Source organism: Apium graveolens, chromosome 2 (assembly GCF_009905375.1).
Source record: "Apium graveolens cultivar Ventura chromosome 2, ASM990537v1, whole genome shotgun sequence".
Lineage (NCBI taxonomy): Eukaryota > Viridiplantae > Streptophyta > Magnoliopsida > Apiales > Apiaceae > Apium > Apium graveolens.
In genome coordinates this window covers 10,063,931-10,086,067 of record NC_133648.1, presented here as the reverse complement: position 1 = coordinate 10,086,067, position 22,137 = coordinate 10,063,931, and the positions used below count along the sequence as shown (strand labels likewise).

Below are 22,137 nucleotides of genomic sequence, written 5' to 3'. Positions count from 1 at the left end.
AAAATGATCATGAATTTGTCACCAAAATCTCGAGTTAAATCTCGAATCTCTATCATATACGATATACACATGTACTCCATGACGCATTACGATTTTATTCAAGTACACTTTGACCAACTTTTCTAATGAGAACTTTTCGTTGATTGGTAAGAAATACACTGATTTTCTCAGTCGATCAACTATTACCCAAACTGCATTATGATTAGACTTAGTCTTTGGCAATCCTACCACGAAATCCATCGCAATATGCTCCCATTTCCATTCGGGTATATCTAGTCGCTGAAGCAATCCACTCGGTCGCTGATGATCTGCTTTTACTCTTTGACATGTATAGCATTTACTTATCCATTCCGCGATCTCCTTTTTCATGTTCGGCCACCAATAACTTTCTTTCAAATCCTTGTACATTTTCGTACTTCCAGGGTGAATCGAAAACCTCGAGTTATGCGCTTCGTGCAAAATCTCGTGCTTCAATTCCATAACGTTAGGAATCCAAATACGTGAGCCTACGCGATATATTCCTTTCTCATCCTTCTACAATCATCACTTTCTGAACTAATGCGGCATAATTCCTTGCTGAAATCTTTTTGCCTTCTTTGTTTCGGTATTCACATACTCGGGCGCGAATCTTGATAACTCTGAAAACTTCACTTCATATTCAGCCACGATCATATCTTCCTGCCTAAGATTCAAAAACCTCATTTCCAACTGGTCTTGCATATAACTTGGCAAGTACTTCTCTAAGAACATCTCTGTAAATTTTTCCCAGGTCGTAACTTTTCCTTCGAGCAACGCCTTAGAAGATTCCCACCAATAACTGGCATCATCCTTAAGATAATGATTCGCATATTGCGCCTTCTTGTCATCATTAACTTCTGCTAACTCAAAAGCCTTCTCCATTTCTCTCAACCAAGACTGAGCTTTTTATCGGATCTGGCAATCCTACAAACTCCGGGGATGTACAGACTGAAATTGCTTGAAATTACCAACTTTAGGGGCTGAAGGTTGTTGCAAAAGTTGAAAAATTCGGGTCATCATAGGAGTATCTTGGTTTTGTTCTTGACCTTGGGTTTGAGTTTCTTCTTATTGGTGATTTGGTGAAGCGGCCATTTCTTACAAACCTGATTGAGCAATTATTTTGCTATGGACTTTACAAATGAATCGTAATAATACAATTTAAAACTTCTAAAATCATTCTTAAATGTCAAACTACTCACATAAATTCAACTAATATTTTTAAAAAGTTCCTTGATTAATTTTGAAGACAATGAAGCAAATTTTATACATTAATCACATTCCTTTGATTTTATAAAAATGTTCAAAGATCATTAAATCCTTTGCAAATCCTTTTATAATTATTTAAAATCCCCAAAATAACTCAGATTCGAATATGCACAAAGCACACAACATACAAACACATAGGATCATCAAGTAATATCTTTCATACACATTTCCAAATATTTTAATCCCTTTATAACACGGGTCCAATTCAACTTAACGGCCCGACGACACAACTTCACCTTTTAGTTGACTCATCAAACTGGAATGAGTTACTTCATGTTCCCATTTACTAATATACAATAACGGCAATTAACCGACAAAATCAATTAGCCTTTTATCTATTCACATAATCCACAATTATAACACAAAACTATAATTTATTCACTTAATTACGTCATGAAATTCCAAGTCGCTACATACGTCTTTCGCCTTGATCTTTAGTTGATCGTATCCAGATCTTAAATCAATCTTCGAGAAATAGGTAGCTCCTTTCAGCTGATCAAATAAATCATCAATTCGCGGTAGAAGACACTTATTCTTAATAGTCAACTTATTCAATTCGCGGTAATCGATACACAACTTCATGCTTACGTATTTCTTCTTTACGAATAGCACTGATGCACCCCACATGGATACACTCGGGTGAATTACTCCTTTGTTTAACAATTCTTTCAATTGCATCGCTAATTCCTTCATCTCGACAGGCGCCATTCGGTAGGGAGCTTTCCAAACTGGTTCCGTTCCTGGAGCCAAATCAATTATGAATTCGATCTCTCGATCTGGAGGTAATCCAGGTAATTCATCCGGAAACACGTCGGTAAAATCTTTAACTACTGAAATATCCTCAATTCTTAAGGATTTCGCCTCTATATCCTTTACATGAGCCAAATACGCTTCGCATCCCTGTCGTAACAATCTCTTCATTTGGATAGGAGTTAAAAACTTCCTTTCTTGCTTCTTCCCTCTAGATATCACTTCAAATCCATCCTTGGTTCTCAACTTCACTTTCTTGCTTTTACATTCAATTTGCGTATCGTGGTTTGACAACTAATCCATGCCTAATATAACATCGAATTCTCCTAGCTTAAAAGGTATTAAGTCAGCAAAAAAAATGCCGACCTTCTATAACCAATTTGCAATTGGGGCAAACCTTATTGACAGTGACTCTTTCTTGATTCGCTACTTCTATAATTAAATTGGGCTTGAGAGGGTACACAATGCACTTTAATTTATCAATAACACTTTCAGCAATAAAAGATCTAGTAGCTCCAGATTCCATTAACACTTTGACTTCTACTGAATTTATTACAAGCGTACATGCTACCACATCCGCATTTTGCACTGCATCTTTCATAGTTATGTTGAATGTTCTTGCCCTTGGATGGGCTGCTGGTGCTGATGGGGGTGGTGGTCCATCAATCCTAAGCATGTGGGGTCTATTATCATTCACTAGTTGTCCCGTCTTCTGGAAACAATTCTTTTGATTTCCGTTCCCGGGCTTAAACTTCTGAAGTTTCTGGTTTTGATTTCTAGCATTCTTCCCAAACTTTCCTCCAAACTTAGAACTTCCTTGATCATGTTCAGATTCTTCAAACTTTCTTTTATTTCCTTCACTTTCTCTCTTAGTTGCTTCTATTTCTCCTTCTACAATCATCGCTTTCTGAACTAACGCGGCATAATTCCTTATTTCAAAAAGAGCCACCTGACTTCGAATCCCTGGTTTCAATCCTTGCTGGAATCTTTTGGCCTTATTCACTTCGGTATTCACATACTCGGGCGCAAACCTTGCTAACTCCAAAAACTTCACTTCATATTCCGCCACGGTCATGTCTTCCTGTCTAAGATTCAGAAACTTCATTTCCAGCTGGTCTTGCATATAAATTGGAAAATACTTCTCTAAAAACATCTCCGTAAACTTCTCCCAGGTTATAACTTTTCCTTCAAGCAACGCCTTAGAAGATTCCCACCAATAACTAGCCTCATCCTTAAGATAATAACTCGTGTACTGCGCCTTCTTATCATCCTTAACTTCTGCTAACTCAAAAACCTTCTCTATTTCTCTCAACCAAGATTGAGCTTTAATCAGATCTGGCAATCCTATAAACTCTGGGGGGATATACAGATTGAAATTGCTTGAAATTGCCGACTTTAGGGGCTGAGGGTTGTTGCAAAAGTTGAAAGAGTTGGTTCATCATATGAGTATCTTGGTTTTGTTCTTGATCTTGGGTATGAGTTTCTTCTTCTTGGTGATTTGGTGAAGTGGTTGTTTCTTACAAACCTGATTGAGAAATTATTTAACAGTACGATAGCATGGAATTGATATACAACAATAATGATTTTGTTTGAAAAATAATTTTGCGAGTTTTAAGTTTTACCCAGTTGCGCATGCAATCCTATTACCGCATAATTCTCTCATCAGTTAGGGTTCTCACATGATACAATATATGATGTCCATAGTATGTTAAGTACGGTTGCTTGGAAACATGGTATGCAAAATTATTTATGAAAGTTCCAAGGTCCACAATATAAGACAAAATGCATGGTTTATTTAACGATTCAAAGGTACATAGAAAAAAAGGTTCTAGTACAATAAGTGTTGATATAAGGTATGAAAGGAATATGTCCTAAGTCCAATCATGTATTAGGATTTAGGAATAACTTCCTGTGTAATCTGTTTTGATTTCATTGATATTAATAAAAGACTTGTTTTGTTTTTATTACGGGCTCTATCTATTTAAGTGTTTAAATAAGATATACCATAGTTTAGAGTAAAGCTTTTTATGGATTATGATGAGATCATAATAGTGAGACCTAAAAAGATGATAACTCTAAACTTAAATAGTTCCTGGTCGTAAGATTACTAACTGGTAATTAATAATCCACAGAGATCGGTACATACTATGCTTGCTTCATTATGAAGGATGTCTGTTCTCATAGACATTTGTGTGGTGACACTATAGCTAGTATGTAGGTGCTTATTATAGAATAAGTTCACTGAACATGACTCGCACAGCTGAACAACTGATGGAGTTCACTCACGTGTCAGCAGTTGTTCACATAGTGATAGTTGTACAAGTATCCTTAGACTTGAGGTAATCATAGTCATCTTGTGTACACTGAACTATGCTTTGGTTTAGTTCTTAGTCTCCAGGGACAATTATTAGGGCTCTACTGGGTATAGGAATTTGTACACAAAGATAGTGTATGATCAATAAAGGATCTACCCCTTCCAGTGAAGGAAGCGAATGTTCAAGGCTGATCCACTTATGCTAGTTCAGGAATCTCTGGCCAGAGTAAATGAAATTAGAAATGAGTTTCTAATTTGCATAGAACTACGCATAGTAAATGGTAAGCAAGTGATTGAATTAGATAGGCTTGACACGAGATCCATGCCTTGTATTTAATCGGGACATTGTAGGGTAGAAGAAGTTTATTGTACGGTAACTATTCACTGAATAGGTTCTTGGTATTCTAAGCAGTGAATTCATATTATCCGGATAGTCGCGATATGCTGAGAAGTATCCCTCACGATGTAGAATAAATGTGATTAATTAATTAATCATATTTAATAAATTAGATAATTTATATAAATAATGATAAAATAATTTTATTATTATTTATTTCTACTACCGGCTTAATATTGAACCTACAGGGTCACACCATAAAAAGAGAATGATTTAATGGTGGAGGAATTAATTAATAATGGCTAATAATTATTTATTTATGAAATAAATAATTAATTGGCAAATTTAATAATTGATTAAATGAGATTTAATTGATTATAAATTAATTAAGAAAAGTTCTTAATATTATTAATTAAGGATTTAATTTTTGGAAATTAAATCAAGAGAGAGAATTATTTCTAAAGTGTTTAGAAAAAGGATTAATAATTAAAAGGTGTTTTAATTATTAATGAGAATAATAAATGGGATAATAATAATATTATTTATGGGAAAATTTCAGCTGAAAATTTTGCCTATAAATACACTATTATAGACCCTATTTTATTCTAACCCACACAAAACCCAAAAAGTTTGGAAAACCCAATTCTCTCCACCTCCTTCCTCCTCCTTAACATCGTTTTCTTGGTGGATACCGGTGGAGTGCTTCACACTTGAGGAGCAACTGCTAAGGATCTCTGATCGTTGTCTCCGAATTATTTTTAAAGGTTAGATTCGATCCCTCGAATTTTTATTCATGATCTGTATGCTTTTATTTAGATTTTATATGTGTAAAAGTATTTTGCCATGCCCCCGCTGCATTTAAAATCCAACAATGGTATCAGAGCATAGGTTGTATGCATATAGATCTGTGGTAAAAATTTCAGAATTTTATATGCTTGTATGAATTAATTATGATTTTTACAAGTTATATCATTGATTAATTTTGTCTGATGAGAAATCGTTTCTCGGAATAATTTTGAATATTGATCTGGGTTCTGCAAGTGTTGTAGATCGTCTGGGTATTTTTTTCATAATTTTAGGATGTATAGATTTTTTATTATGAATTTTTGAAGTTCTTGTAATTAAAATTCATAATTAAACAAATCTTATATATATATGTATTGTATGTATGTATATATCTGTATCTGATGTGCTGCTTGTCTTCTACTGTTACTGATTGCACGGAAAGAAAGAGAAAGAAGTCAGGCGCTGTCAGGCGCGGAGTCCGTGACAAAAGCTGTCGGCTGCTGAAAAAAAAAGGGGGTGTCACGCATTCCGGGAATGCGTTACACACCTATGGCGCATTCACGGAATGCGTTACACTTTTTAATGGCTTAAAAGGGCTGTAACGCATCACCGGAATGCGTTACAGGGCTTGTAACGCGTTCCTGTAATGCGTTACACCCCACTGTCCTCATTAAAATTGTTTTTTTGGGAGTTTCGTAACTCCGTTTTGGGCGTGCAATATACCATTGGATTCGTTTTTCCGAGACGGATCTAATGGAGTGATCAATTTTAGTTTATATAAAAGTTTTGAACTGTTTATATTTCCATGAAGTGTTTTAAAGTTGTTTTTAAACTGTTTTAACTGCTTTTAAATGCTTCATGTGATACATAGAGATGTATAATGCTTAGACCTATATGCTAGATGATGTAACATGCCTACCTTGATGTTTATTCATGTTTATATATGTGATATATGCTTAGTTTATCATGCGATGATAGATTTAGGTGAACTTAAATAAACATAAGGCGTTTGTTAGACAACCTAGTATAGTGAAATTGTTTTATAACCTTAAGAATAATATTATGAATATAATCATGAGATTCTTGTGTTTATGAAACACGTAATTGAATATGAATTTTCGATATGAGAGAAAGGATGATTCTGTCAACAACAGATTTCTATCTGTAAGAAAGGGTTATTAAGTGACGCCTCTTGACAATGCTCCACCCGATCTGGGAATCATCTGATTATTGATTATTGATTTGAAATATTTAATTTAAAAGGAAGAATTTCTTTATAATATGATTATGATTGTAACGTAATATAATCCCTCTAAAATTAAATAATATCAAGTAGTAATTGGCCAATGACACAACGGGCTTGTGTCGGTCATAGCCTTCCAACATGATAGAAAAGTAGTTCTTATTTTTGAATCATTGTCGGTTCGTGCTACAGCCGAGGGCTTTGATTTGGAAATAAGAAATACTTGTCTATTACATAGAGATGTGTACATTGAATAAGAATCTAAAGGTCGGTACGTGCTACAACCGTGGGCCTTTGGGGACTGATTCAACTGTACGGAATGTTGGGTTAGACTTGACTTAGAATATTGAGTTTGTCGTGCTACAGCCGAGACTCAATTATTCAAGAGGCTAAAGTTTGATTAGGGAATAACATGAGATGTAATTGACAAGAGTTGTCTGCCTATTGAACATTACATGGCAGTTCGTGCTACAGCCGGGGTCGTGTAATGGAATGTAGGATCGCTATTCCCACTAGCATTATGAATAAATTAGATAAACTAGTGGGAGCCACTTATGAATAAAGACCCGATTCATATAGTGTTTTAAAATAAAATCGAATATTTGCTAAGTGTTGTTATGTGTTTATCATTTACAGATTTACTTTGTACGTTATGTCTTATGCACTATCACTCAGAAGCATAGTAGATGCTCACAAATTGACTGGTCCTAATTATGCTGACTGGCTTCGAAACTTGAGAATTGTTCTCAGGATTGAGAAGCTGGAATACGTGATTGACTCACCTAAGCCTACTGAACCTGCTAGTGATGCACATAATGATGAACATGTTGTGTATCGTAAGTGGATAGATGATGCAAATGTTGCTCAATGCATCATGCTAGCTTCCATGAACATTGAGCTACAGAAGCAACATGAGCATATGGATGCTCACACTATCATCATGCATCGACAAGAGTTGTATGATGTGGCGGGGAGGACAACTCGATATGAGATATCGAAGGAGCTGTTCGGTTGTAGGATGTCTGAGGGATCATCTATGAATGACCATGTACTTAAGATGATCAATTTGATTGAACGTCTTGGACAACTTGGTTTTGCCATGGATGGGGAGCTGAGCCAAGACCTGGTCTTGCAATCGCTTCCGAGTTCGTTCTCGCAGTTTGTTGTGAACTTTCACATGAATAAGTTGGATGTCAGCCTGCCTGAACTCCACAACATGTTGAAGACTGCGGAATCGAATTTTCCCCCTAAGAAGAGTTCTGTTCTTCTAATTGGTGAAGGTTCCAATCCTAAGAAAAGGAAGAGGAACTCTTCCAAGAAGAAGAAAGTAGGTGAAGAAAAGCCGGTTCCACCAAAAGCTGAAGACCCCAAGAGCAAAGTTGTTTGCTTTCACTGTAACAAGGTGGGGCACTGGAAGAGAAACTGCAAGGTTTACCTTGCAGAATTGAAGAAGAAGAAGGGTAGTGAGACTACCGCTTCTGATTCAAGTATGTTCATGATAGAAGTGAATATGTCATTAAATCAAATTTCTACTTGGGTATTAGATACCGCCCGTGGTTCTCAAATCTGCAATTTATTGCAGGGACCAAGGAGAAGTAGGACTCTTGAGGAAGAGGAGGTGATTCTACTGATGGGAAATGGAGCAAGAGTTGCTGCTGAAGATGTAGAATCATTTCATTTACATATGCCTACGGGCAAGACTATTGTTTTAAATAAGTGTTATTTTGTTCCCTCGATTGTGAGGAATATTATTTATATTCCCATGTTAGACTTGGATGGATTTTCATTTATTATTGAGAATAATAAATGTTCTATTCTTAGAGATAATATTCTTTATGGACGTGGTGCTTTAAATAATGGTTTGTATAAATGTGACATAATTTACTTCAGATTGAACAAACTAATAAAAGAAAAGGGATGATGAAAATCTCACTTCGTTGTGGCACTGTAGTCTCCATTTAGTAGACATGGAGAGAGGGCTGCAAATTTGCTAGGAATGGTACACACAGATGTATGTGGACCAATGTCTATGCAAGCCATGGGTGGATTTTCATACTTCATTACTTTCATAGATGATAGATCTAGATTCGGATATGTGTTTGATGAAACACAAGTCTGAAGCCTTTGAAAAGTTCAAAGAATATAAGTATGAAGTGGAGAAACAAACCAAACATAGTATTATAATTCTTCGATTATATCGAGGTGGTGAATACTTGAATGGAGAGTTTCTGGATTATCTCAAAGTAAATGGTATAGTCTCCCAGTGGACTCCTCCAGATTGGTATCTGAAAGGAGAAATCGAACTTTGTTAGACATAGTTCGGTCCATGATGAGCTATGCAAATCTTCCAGTATTCCTATGGGGTTATGCATTGGAAACCTCAGCATATTTACTGAATAAGGTGCCTTCCAAATCGGTTCCTCAAACTTCGTATGAGATATGGAAAGAAAGGAAACCGAGTCTTAAACACGTTAAGATTTGGGGATATCCAGCTTATGTCAAGTAAGTTGACCCAGATAAGCTGGAATATTGATCTGTAAAATGTAGTTTTGTGGGATATCCTAAAGAGACTTTAGGGTATTACTTTTACACCGATCATCGGGTGTTTGTCTCCAGACATGCTACCTTCTTGGAAAAGGAGTTTATCCTTGAAGGAAACAGTGGGAGCAAAATTGAACTTGATGAAGTTCAAGAAGCACAAACTACTACGGATCAAGTGGAAACACCTGTTCTGACTGAACAACCTTTTGTGGAACAACCCATTCATAGATCAGGGAGAGTGTCTCTCCAACCTGAGAGGTATTATGGCCTTGTCATTGAGAATGACAATGAGTTGTCGATCATTGATGATGACGACCCTGTGACCTATAATGAGGCTATGAGTAGTGTTGACTCGGAGAAATGGCATAGTGCCATGAAATCCGGGATGAAATCTATGTATACGGGATACAAAAGAATGATTAGAGCAGATGGCCAGGTGGAGACCTTTAAGGCCAGGCTTGTGGCAAAAGGATTCAAACAAAGTCAATGAATTGACTTTGATGAAACCTTTTACCTGTAGCCCCGCTAAAATTAGTTCGGATTTTGCTTGCGATTGCTGCTTACTACGACTATGAGATATGACATATAGCCAGATGGTTTTCTTTCCAAGGGAAATGAAAACCTAATGTGTAAGCTATTGCGAACCATATGTGGTTTAAAGCAAGCTTCTCGAAAGATGGAACATTCATTTTGATGAGACAATCAAAGAGTTTGATTTTATCAAAAACGCAGATGAACCATGCGTCTACAAAAGGGTTAGTGGGAGCGCGGTAACATTTCTTGTATTGTATTGAATTAGAGTTGACACACATAACAACATAGCAGACCCACTCACAAAGCTACTTTATGAAAGTCACTTTGATCGTCATAAAGACAAGATGGGTATTAGATACCAGAGTGATTGGCTTTAGTACAAGTGGGAGATTGAAAGGAATATGTCCTAAGTCCAATCATGTATTAGGATTTAGGAATAACTTCCTGTGTAATTTGTTTTGATTTCATTGATATTAATAAAAGACTTGTTTTGTTTTTATTACGGGCTCTATCTATTTAAGTGTTTAAATAAGATATACCATAGTTTAGAGTAAAGCTTTTTATGGATTATGATGAGATCATAATAGTGAGACCTAAAAAGATGATAACTCTAAACTTAAATAGTTCCTGGTCGTAGGATTACTAACTGGTAATTAATAATCCGCAGAGATCGGTACATACTATGCTTGCTTCATTATGAAGGATGTCTGTTCTCATAGACATTTGTGTGGTGACACTATAGCTAGTATGAAGGTGCTTATTATAGAATAAGTTCACTGAACATGACTCGCACAGCTGAACAACTGATGGAGTTCACTCACGTGTCAGCAGTTGTTCACATAGTGATAGTTGTACAAGTATCCTTAGACTTGAGGTAATCATAGTCATCTTGTGTACACTGAACTATGCTTTGGTTTAGTTCTTAGTCTCCAGGGACAATTATTAGGGCTCTACTGGGTATAGGAATTTGTACACAAAGATAGTGTATGATCAATAAAGGATCTACCCCTTCCAGTGAAGGAAGCGAATGTTCAAGGCTGATCCACTTATGCTAGTTCAGGAATCTCTGGCCAGAGTAAATGAAATTAGAATTGAGTTTCTAATTTGCATAGAACTACGCATAGTAAATGGTAAGCAAGTGATTGAATTAGATAGGCTTGACACGAGATCCATGCCTTGTATTTAATCGGGACATTGTAGGGTAGAAGGAGTTTATTGTACGGTAACTATTCACTGAATAGGTTCTTGGTATTCTAAGCAGTGAATTCATATTATCCGGATAGTCGCGATATGCTGAGAAGTATCCCTCACGATGTAGAATAAATGTGATTAATTAATTAATCATATTTAATAAATTAGATAATTTATATAAATAATGATAAAATAGTTTTATTATTATTTATTTCTACTACCGGCTTAATATTGAACCTACAGGGTCACACCATAAAAAGAGAATGATTTAATGGTGGAGGAATTAATTAATAATGGCTAATAATTATTTATTTATGAAATAAATAATTAATTGGCAAATTTAATAATTGATTAAATGAGATTTAATTGATTATAAATTAATTAAGAAAAGTTCTTAATATTATTAATTAAGGATTTAATTTTTGGAAATTAAATCAAGAGAGAGAATTATTTCTAAAGTGTTTAGAAAAAGGATTAATAATTAAAAGGTGTTTTAATTATTAATGAGAATAATAAATGGGATAATAATAATATTATTTATGGGAAAATTTCAGCTGAAAATTTTGCCTATAAATACACTATTATAGACCCTATTTTATTCTAACCCACACAAAACCCAAAAAGTTTGGAAAACCCAATTCTCTCCACCTCCTTCCTCCTCCTTAACATCGTTTTCTTGGTGGATACCGGTGGAGTGCTTCACACTTGAGGAGCAACTGCTAAGGATCTCTGATCGTTGTCTCCGAATTATTTTTAAAGGTTAGATTCGATCCCTCGAATTTTTATTCATGATCTGTATGCTTTTATTTGGATTTTATATGTGTAAAAGTGTTTTGCCATGCCCCCGCTGCGTTTAAAATCCAACAAGGTACAATAATAAAGCAGGGTTAAACAGAGGAAAAACTGGAAAATATCCCCCTATCTACCCCTAACTTCTACCTAACTACTACTGCAAGCAACACTAGTTCTGAAATACAATACAACATAAAAAAGAAAAAGGGATCCCGACATCTGACCAAGTATCCCAAAGCCTACAAGCGCTAAAAAATAACCACAATAACTACAGGCTCCACTAGATATCATGTCCGATCTTACAACCTCACTAACCATCAAGAATCTCCTCCAACACTGTCAGCATCCAACGAATGATCTTATGCACCCTCTGGGCCTCAACATCAGCATCACTGGAAGATGATCCCTCATTCAATCTCCTCCGGGCAACCTGCTCCACCATCTGAATACGAACTCTCCACTCATCCTCTAGCACTGACGTCTGTTACCTAGACTCACGAGATAGTCTATCCGCCAAAGATCCCAACTCAGGAATACGAGAATAAACAAAATTTCGATCCTGGGCCAACTTGCCACCAACATTGACAGGCACAAGCACAGGCATAACAGACTCTCGCTCAGGGGCTGGGGTCTCTAGATCTGGTCTCAGGGGAGAATCATGTATAGGGGCCTCACTACTCTCAGATGGGTCCTCCTCAGGGTCTGAACTAACATACAAGGTCTCCACTGAAGGGGGTGGAATAGAGTCCACCGGGGAACCATGCAAACTATGCTAAGAGTTTGAATTGCTACCACTACTAGGGTCCTGAGATAAAACAAAAGCAATAGCCAAGAAATAACATTAGGGTTAAATAAGACTTCAACTGACTACACACCCTAACTTTAGTTGCTACCTTGACCTAATAACTTTACTTAGACCATACCTAATAGTCTAACTCAACTTTATATGAGTCGAACACTTTCGCAATATATATATATACACCCAAATACCATTTTATCCTAACTTGTCTCAGGGACTAAATCTTATAGCTCTGATACCAATTTGTGACACCCTCAATCTCGGGGTTAGGAAATGAGGATCCATACACCATTAAACTAATATAATAACAGCATATATAATAAACCCCGATTAAATACTAAAAGGATCTAAACAGGATTAAGTTTGAGACAAGATTACAACTACCAACCAGATTAAATATATTACAACCCAAAATATTAATAAATTCAAATTCATTCGATTCCGACATGGAACCAACAGATAACCCACTGTATCTGATCCAACTTATACATTCCTTCCAACTAATACGCTTGCTCACACACACTGCTACCTGCTTTGGCATCTGGAAACCTACGACACGCTAGGGACCGTCGGGAACGCTCTTGCGAGCGGTGCACCTAAGTCTGGTCATCTTCTCGCTTAACTGTCATGGTTAAATCAAAGCAAATAAATGAGGACAAAAGCTCAGCAAGTAGCTATATAACAGTTCTATAATTCGATAACATTAGCAATAGCAGTATCTATGGCATTCTACTTTTAAAACTCTAGGTGGTAGATTTATGTCTTTGACTATGTAAAGGTTATGAAGAAAGGTTTGGGCTTTCAAGAATCAAGGGTCAGGATAGGGTGAAAGCCGACATTCATCACAAATCATTAGTAGGACTTTAAAGTCTTTATCGGCAGAAGGAAATAATCATTCAGACTTTGGAACTTAACATTAGCGTAAAGTGACAGGGTTCACAAAATTACAACCAAAACGAAGACTGGAGTTGTTCCATTTCTTTTTATTTCATTGAAAAAGGATCAAACTGCTCAAAGAAGGTAAACATTTTCTTCTTTAAAGAATATAAAGAAACCCTTGATTGGAATATCTATCTTTTAAATATAATACGGGTGATCAGCCCGTACCGACCTCCATCTGGTCGTTATGGTACGTATGGCATTATTTCATCCTTATATTGGACTATCCCCGCTAGCCTCTTACGTCTCTATCCAGTCCATCAGGAATTCGTTTAGAAAACCTTTGTGTTGAAAGAAGGAAGAAAGTTGACTAAATTCATTTTAATATTAACAAGAATGTAAAATCATTTGGACTCATTCAAGTCGAAAATCATTCTTAAGTTCAATTTAAGATTCCAAAGAAGTGAACGAATCAAACGTAAACAAGGATCAATACTAAGGCACTAGATCAAATGATAAACAGGGTGTACCAGTTCCAAGTTAGAATAGTTTCAAAGATCAACTTATGACAGGGTTCACAGGTTATCGAAGAATCCTGATTAATCAAGACATTAAGTATGGGAATTCATAAAGGTTCTTTTAGGGTTTACGAGATCATAAGATAACAAAGGCAATAATAAGGTAATTAGGGTGCAAATCAACAGGGTTACTATAAAGGGTCAAACAATGTTTGATATCAAGTTGTCACAAGAAACAATATCAGGGTTTCTTAGAATCAATAACAGGTATAACAAAATTGCAATAAAGAGTAGCTACTTTATCATGGCATCAATAATTTCCTCTCTAGTATCAATTTCACAAGAGACGGCAGAGTTACCTGCCTTAAATCTTTTTCCTGCTTAACGGGTATTGAGCTACTGCCACCTAAGATAGCCTTTCCTTTACTAGCCTGAATGCATCAGCTATCTGAATTCACAATCCAAAACAGAACGCCTAATTAGCAACTTATTCAACACTCGATGTTTCTCAGAACGCCTAACGATTACCCCATATCACGATAACTCTTAAAATATAAACTCAAGTATAAACAAAAGAAAAGAAAAAAAAAACAAAAGAAAGGAAAAAAGAAAAACAAAATAAAAAAAGAAAACAAAAAGAAAAACAAAAACAAAGAAAACAAAACAAAAGAAAGGAAAAAGAAAAAGGAAAAAAAGAAAAAGGAAAAACAAAAAACAAGGAAATCAAATAAACAGTCGCTAGTTAAGTTAACTAAACAAACCAGGCAACCAAATTTGTTGGTCGCAGGTTGTGAAGTTAATAAACTAAAGGAAACTAGACGTCACAAGTTGGTTTACCACTTACAAATAAACGTCACAGGTTACCTGTACTAGTTTATTTACTAGTCGCATGTTAGCTGTTTGTGAGAATAAAAGATCCTTGGTCGCAGGTTACAAAAGAATATTTTCGGTCGCCACTTACTCCTCAGCTACATCTTTGTTCATACATTCAGTTAATTTGTGTGGTTCAATTTCAGCCACATATTTTAATTGATATAAAAGACTACACTCAGCAGCATAAGGTTTTTTAGCAATCAAGAAATTGTATTGTTCAGTTCATCTTCTCTCCCAAAAGAGGTGAAGAATTGAAGCAAAGAGATACATATGAGATATACACACAAATCCATATCAGTTATTCTTCTCACTGGAGTAACGTTATAATGCTCAGTTTAGCTCTTGTATATTCATATGGACATTATAATCGTTATCCGGTAATTAAATCCTTAGACAAACAAAAGCTAGATCATTGTATAGGATTTGATTTCTAAATCTTTGTAGTAGCTAGGAACTTTGTTGTTATTAGATTGTAGCCGGTTAATTTATTTACCGGAGTATAGCAACACCCTTCGCAGATTTATATATGAATATATATTTTCTCGAATATCTTGTGTTCCTTATTTTATTGTTCCAAACACTATTCACCTCAAGAACACGCCTAACCGAGCACTAAATTTTATATCCGCACAAGATTCGAAATAATTTTTTTAATTTAGTGATTATCGTATTCAACCCCCCATCTATGATAATTCGAGACCTAACATAGACAAGTTACAATAACCCGTCAGAAAGCGATAGTATATATATATTATAATTTTTGAATGCCTTAGTTTGAGCATCAACCTTAAAAAATTTAAAACTATCAGCTTACAACCTCGAGACATTGATTAGTATGCTAAGCAGTTTAAAGTCATGCCTATATTTTCTATTGTTAATGCTAAGAATAATGTTAAAGTTTGTTTTTTGTGGGCTATATACAAGTGCACGATTCTAGTGCTAAAATAATTTATAACGTGGGTGCTCAATACTGACATGATTAATACTTGTCTCTGAGATAATCTCACTATCATATTTTTCTCTTATTTTTACATGTCTTAATCTCCACTTGTTTGTCTTTATAAGGTATTGTTTGTACCCAGTTTATTTTTCACCGTTCACACTCAACTTTACATTTCCAACATTCCAACATTCAATTAAAGTAAACTAGAGGTTCAAACTAAATTCATTGTGTAAAATATTACAGTTTATAGATAAATATAGAACTCTTTGAGTATCCCCTAAGTTAGTCACATGTTAGGTATAATATCTACTTGTCAGTCTATTATACATAACTAACATAATAACCCGTGCGAGGCACGGGTCATTTTCTATATTTTCTTTATACACCATAAAATTATATTAGTAAAATTCTTGATCGTTTTCTTATTGATAAATATTGTATAACTTTCTACAAGATATCAAATATAAGTTAGTATTATCAATGTGTATGATTTTCATGTAAAATATTAATAATGTCCATAACGTTTCTAATATATCTCACTAATCATAATACATATTTTCTTGTTTGTGTCGTGTAATTTGTATTTACTAAATGAATATAAGCAGGGTAGTCACTGTACGTGTAAAAGGAAAAGATTGAAGTTAATCCATCAAATATTGTCAATATGTTTATAAAAAAAACTAAAAATTGACATATATGTATATTGCAGAGTATAGTAAATTTTTTGAGTTTTTATCAAATAAACCCGTAGTAATTAGATATTTTATTACTAAAGTCATTACTAATTTACAATCACCTTGCTTAATTTAAAAGGATTCGTAATGCATAATTAAAGTGGTCAAGACCTATAATCGTAATATTCAACAAAGTAGAATTTACACTACATAAGTTTATTTTTTTAAGAAAAATGTTTTTTTTAATTCAACGTTTATGTTGATTTAATATCATTGCTAATGTCTTAATTCATTAACTAAAGTTGATCTCATGCGTATATTTAGCTTTTAATCCTCTCTATTATACAAAGTTAATTTTATAAGATGTAAGATAATTGTCAATTTATAAATTAAAATTGACGTAATATATTTAGTTTTTAACACATTGAAAAAAAACTTAAATTTAATTGATCATTCTTATTTTTAGAACATAAAAGACTTTTGTTATTTTATTCTAGTATATATATCAATAACTCTAAAATACACCATTAAAATTGAATCTTTTAATCTTGCTAAAGATAAAGTCACATGTGTGCGTATGTATGTAAAATATTATTTATTATATTTTTGAGTAAATTATGTTGGTCTCGTTTATTTATATGCTAGATATATTGGTCATGTATATATCTAATTATTATTCAGTAAATTACTCAAATAACATGTATTTATGATTATTCAAAAATTATAATTATCTAATAAATAAATTACAATTATTTATATATCGTAGTCGAAGTAGCATTGACAATCAAACAATATCTATTTTTACTCAATAGAGCATCAGTCATGGATGTGACATAAAAATAATTCATATATCGTAAAGACTAACTACCGATATTGAGAAGTTTTTTTTAAGAATTTGAAGATAAATTTGTACTAATTTCATCATTCAAATTATTTTGAAGTTTCTTTCACATATAATTCTAATATTTCTTTTTATAGTAACTTGATAACACTGTATATTATTTTTCTAAAATAAAATATATTCAATTTGATGATTTTTTTTTCAATATTAGTTGAACTTGTTAATCCTTTCAAAATATCGACTAATTTTAATTTTTTTATTTAGATAGCATAACATGGATTAAATCAAATAGTACAATACATTATAATATATCATTTTTTCAAATAATTCAAAATAATTGTACCACATTTTCCAACACTAAATATTTTTTTTGTAAATTTTTTATTGCTAATTTTATTTTATTTTTAAAATATTGAATTCTATAATTTTTCAAGTTATATATATATATGTGAGTTTTTTTTTGTCGGTTACATATATGTGAGTTAAGTTCTATTGAGTACTTGTTTTTAGTTGAGTACGGGAGTCCATATATGTTCTGCAAGTAAAATAGTATAAAATATTTTGTAAAACGTATTATAATGTGAATCATATTCTACAAATATCACTATTTTAATAAATATCTTGCAAATCTCATACATTTGTGAAGTTGAACATTGGAGAACATATGATTTTATAGAACATGATCGGTTTGATGAAACATACGTATTCAAGTTGTAGAACACGTAAATATTCAACTTGCTAAATATTAATGATATAACACCATAACACACGTTTATATCATGTAGTTTATTGTTTTAGTTCTTAAATTATTAGAAACATAAAACCTGAACCATTAGATTGAATTTTAATATAAAGTTAGGATTTCGGACTCCAGAACTCCATAAAAATAATATGGACTTTATCATATGATTACTTATAATAATCATATAAAATTTAGGATTGTTCTAACACATATTTGAATATAAATATATCTTTAATTAAATAATGCAACAAATAAACTATTTTTGTATGAAGAAGAATCAAATGAAAACATGTTAATGAAAATTATTAATTTTTCTTTATAGTTGTAGTTTAGTTTTTTCTAAAGAGAATGAACAAAGTAGGACTTTAGGAGCACCTCTTTATAAATTCATCATCATTGAATAATAATTTAAACCTAATTTCTTTAAAGTGAAACATTAAAAAATAAATCGATTTAGTATATCTTCGTAGTTTTAACGGAGCTCGTGACATCTCATGTCAAATTTTGAATATATTTAAATATTCGGTCAAGTTCCAGATGTAATAATGTAAAACCAGTCACTTAGTAATTTTGATACATAATATCAATTGACTTGATCGTATAAAGACCTCAAAAATATTATTTTTTATTAATATAAGATATTATAAATTTATCCTTATTGGTAAGATATTCTCGGCGAGCTCGTAATTTAAATTTATTAAACCTACATAGTGATGATGTATTTTCGGCTGCGTCATGTAGTCAAATTTCGAGTATTTTTTCAAAATGGGAAAAATTCTGATTTTGAAGCTAGTAAAGACCTCACATATATTATTTTTTACCAAGATATGATACCACAAAACTTCTCTTTGTTGGTAAGATTTTCTAGTCGGACTCATAATTTAAATTAAACCTAGGTAGTGACGTGTTATTTACGTGTAGGTCATGCAGTCAAATTTCGAGTATTTTTTGAAAAATGGGTCAAGTTCTAATTTTGAATTCGAAATACGCTAATTATAACTTATCTAAATATGTAGTACACATATATATTATTTATATAAGTGTATCTCTTTTCAACATATAAAAAAATTAATTATATGTACAATTTATTTTTTATTAAAAAATATATATTAAAAATGTATAAGACATAATTTTTAAATTAAAAATTGTTTAATAAATAAGGGAATGATCCGTTTATGTACTATGCTTAACTTTATATCTCAAATTCAATTGTTCAAAACTAACTCTCCAAATATTTTAGTAATCATGTTTAAAATTATATAAATTATTGTTATTTACGACACTCACATATTATGTGTATGATAAAAAATTTAAGTGATAATGTGGTCTAGTGGTAAGGTGATGTGTTTGTAAATGCAAAGATTCAGGTTTAATTCCTCCCAACAACCTTTTTATATAAATTTAAAGTACATGAATAAATTAGTCATTTTAATAAGACTTTTTAATTTTTAATCTCATGAATATTATCACCATATTCTCTTATTATATATAGAAGAGACATGTAACATATGTATCACCTCAATGCTAAGTTCTTTTGGGTATATTTTTTGATAAATATAATCTTTTTCATTATCAATAATTATCCACGTCAGTCATAATCCTAATTCTAGCCCATTATTAGTTTTGTTATTCATTTATAACATGAGCATACTACATTAAATTATATTTCTCAATATTTAACTTAAAATGTATAAGATAATGGTAAGTGTAAAAATATTATTCTAATATTAATTAAATTTATAAAAATTCGAATATAAGATATATTTTTAGTTATATATTTTATTTTATATGTAAGTAAAATTTGTTAATTTATTATTTTCATTTATTTTTAAATATATTATACTTTCAGTTAATCATAAAAATTATTTATTTTTATTTTCATAATGTTCAGTTTAAAATTTGATATAAATATAAAAAATGTTATAATATTATTATTGATTTTCTTTTCATTAAATATTATTATTCTATTTTATTTAATATATATCTTTGAAATTAATAAAAAATGAGATTTTGAATATAGCTAGTGATTATAGCTAATAACAGAGGGGTACAATTACTTACGTGTTCAACAAAATTTTACCTAATCATATTTTATCTAACAATTTAACTATTGTCGTCGGAGATACTCTTACAGCTTTTCTTTTGTGTGCGAGCGTATTTTCGTGTCTTATATACTATCAATATTATTGCGCCTCTGTTTAACATGTGCATTTTTTAATTTTAACAAAGTTGGTTACTATTTTTAGCACAGTCACTTTCAGTTTTTCATGTTGATTGCATATAAATAGATCAATTTGAAATCCATACAACAGCCTTTTATCAATACGACTTGTGGCCATCAAAACCTATAAAAGTACAGCTTGATAGTTGTTGTAATACAAACATAATCATACGTCTAAACTCAATATTCCTCCATTTATCACGGGTAAAGAAATTACCCTGATATTTTTTTATGCTTCAAACCTATACAAGTGGTTAAGAGGCTTCAACATCATCCGTTGTACCTCACGATCACCGTTGCCACCACCAAGTTTCATTTGAATAGATCCATTATTTTCGATCTTATCTATAAATTATAATAGATGAAGCGTGCTCCCTGTTAAATAAAATTTATAGCAGACCCGTGAAATGAGATGTTATCTATGTCATCATAAAAATGAAATTATAAAAAGACTTTCAACGAATATCCACTAAAAACATGGATATATTTATGAATTGAATCTAGTGGGGCATAAAAAGGGTACTTATATCTGAGCAGAAAAGCATTTTAGAAGTTGTAAATCAGTAGAGACGTTCAAATTACATATCTTTAAATGAGAATAACCAATAACAATCAACTTAGCAGATTTTAAACACGCCTGATAAGAAATGAGATAACATTTTTCATGGGGCACTAAATACAACAATTTGTGAGAAATGTATTACAAAAGCATATAATTCCTCGATATCAATCAGATAATGTTCTATCTATATACATAATTGTAGAATTTTTATACTAAAAAATGGAATGACATGTTTGCACCTGGTTCATACAAAAAAAAATACTTTATGAAACCGTTTAAAATCATTCAGTTTGGTATGGATGAGCTCTTGGTCTTGGTTTTGGGAGCTTTAATATGTGAAATATTTAAGATAATGAGAAAAAAAAGACATGCAATTCATTATTGAAGTGCGTTAAACAAGCCTGACCATAACCAAAAGTTCTTTAACCATTCAATAGTGTTATGGATTAAAAACTAATATATAATTGTTGTATTTATTACTAAGGAACATGAGCTCAAGGCCTTTAATGGCTGCTCTTGTGTTTCGTACCTTAACTCCGCCTTTACGAGATGCCTACGTATCTCTGTGAATTAGAGAATCAAGCCAAAAAACGTAGTTTTGATCTGTGGGGTGAGGCCCCTTATATAGATGTGGGAGTCCTTGAATTGGACTTGGTATAGGAGACTTGGTAGCCAAGTCTCAGAATTAGAATGGACTTTGAAGTCCTAAATAGTAGGAAACTGATTCCTTATCCTTCTAGGTCCCTTTGAGGCTAATCTGCAAGGATTTATGTCCTTATCGGGACTCTTCTCAATAGCTGATTTTTCTCTTATTAATTTAATTATGAAATTAATTAATATTCAGGGTTTTTGGGCCTTCTTTGTTCCATCAGGCCTGATCTGGTCCATCAGGCCTGATCACTGTGTTAACCTTTTTGGTCTGAATATCATACATCTCCTTATTGGGCCTAACAGCCCAAATCATGTATAATTAATGTAATATTTAATTACACAATCAAGATTTATTTATCCCTATCATTTGCCCCCCAACTTTTGGGAAACCGTATAAGATTTCACAAAAGTTAAGTTCGTTCATTCCCTTTCAGGGTACCGTTTTGGGTAAAGTGTGGAGCGACCTACATGTTTAAAACGATTTACCTTGTACGCGGCTTCAGGGTCGTTTAAAAACTTCCCCCTCTTTTTTTTATTTTCTCACATTCTCCCTATTTTTAGGGATTTTTTGGTATTTTTTCAGGAATTTTCCCTTTTCCCCGAGATTTTTCCAAATTTTCTGCAATTTTCTATAAATATTTTCAAATTTCCAGCCCTTTTTC

General features: G+C 32.8%; 1 protein-coding gene across 1 annotated transcript; it reads right to left on the bottom strand.

The window, feature by feature from the left end:
• Positions 1 to 1,607: 1,607 nt before the first annotated feature.
• LOC141685344 (uncharacterized) lies at positions 1,608 to 12,214 on the bottom strand. Its single transcript, XM_074490454.1, has 4 exons — positions 12,088 to 12,214; positions 2,432 to 3,387; positions 1,873 to 2,184; positions 1,608 to 1,619 (listed from the first exon to the last, which is right to left on the bottom strand). Exons 1-4 carry the CDS (start codon positions 12,212 to 12,214, stop codon positions 1,608 to 1,610), a joined length of 1,407 nt encoding a protein of 468 aa, XP_074346555.1.
• Positions 12,215 to 22,137: the final 9,923 nt, after the last annotated feature.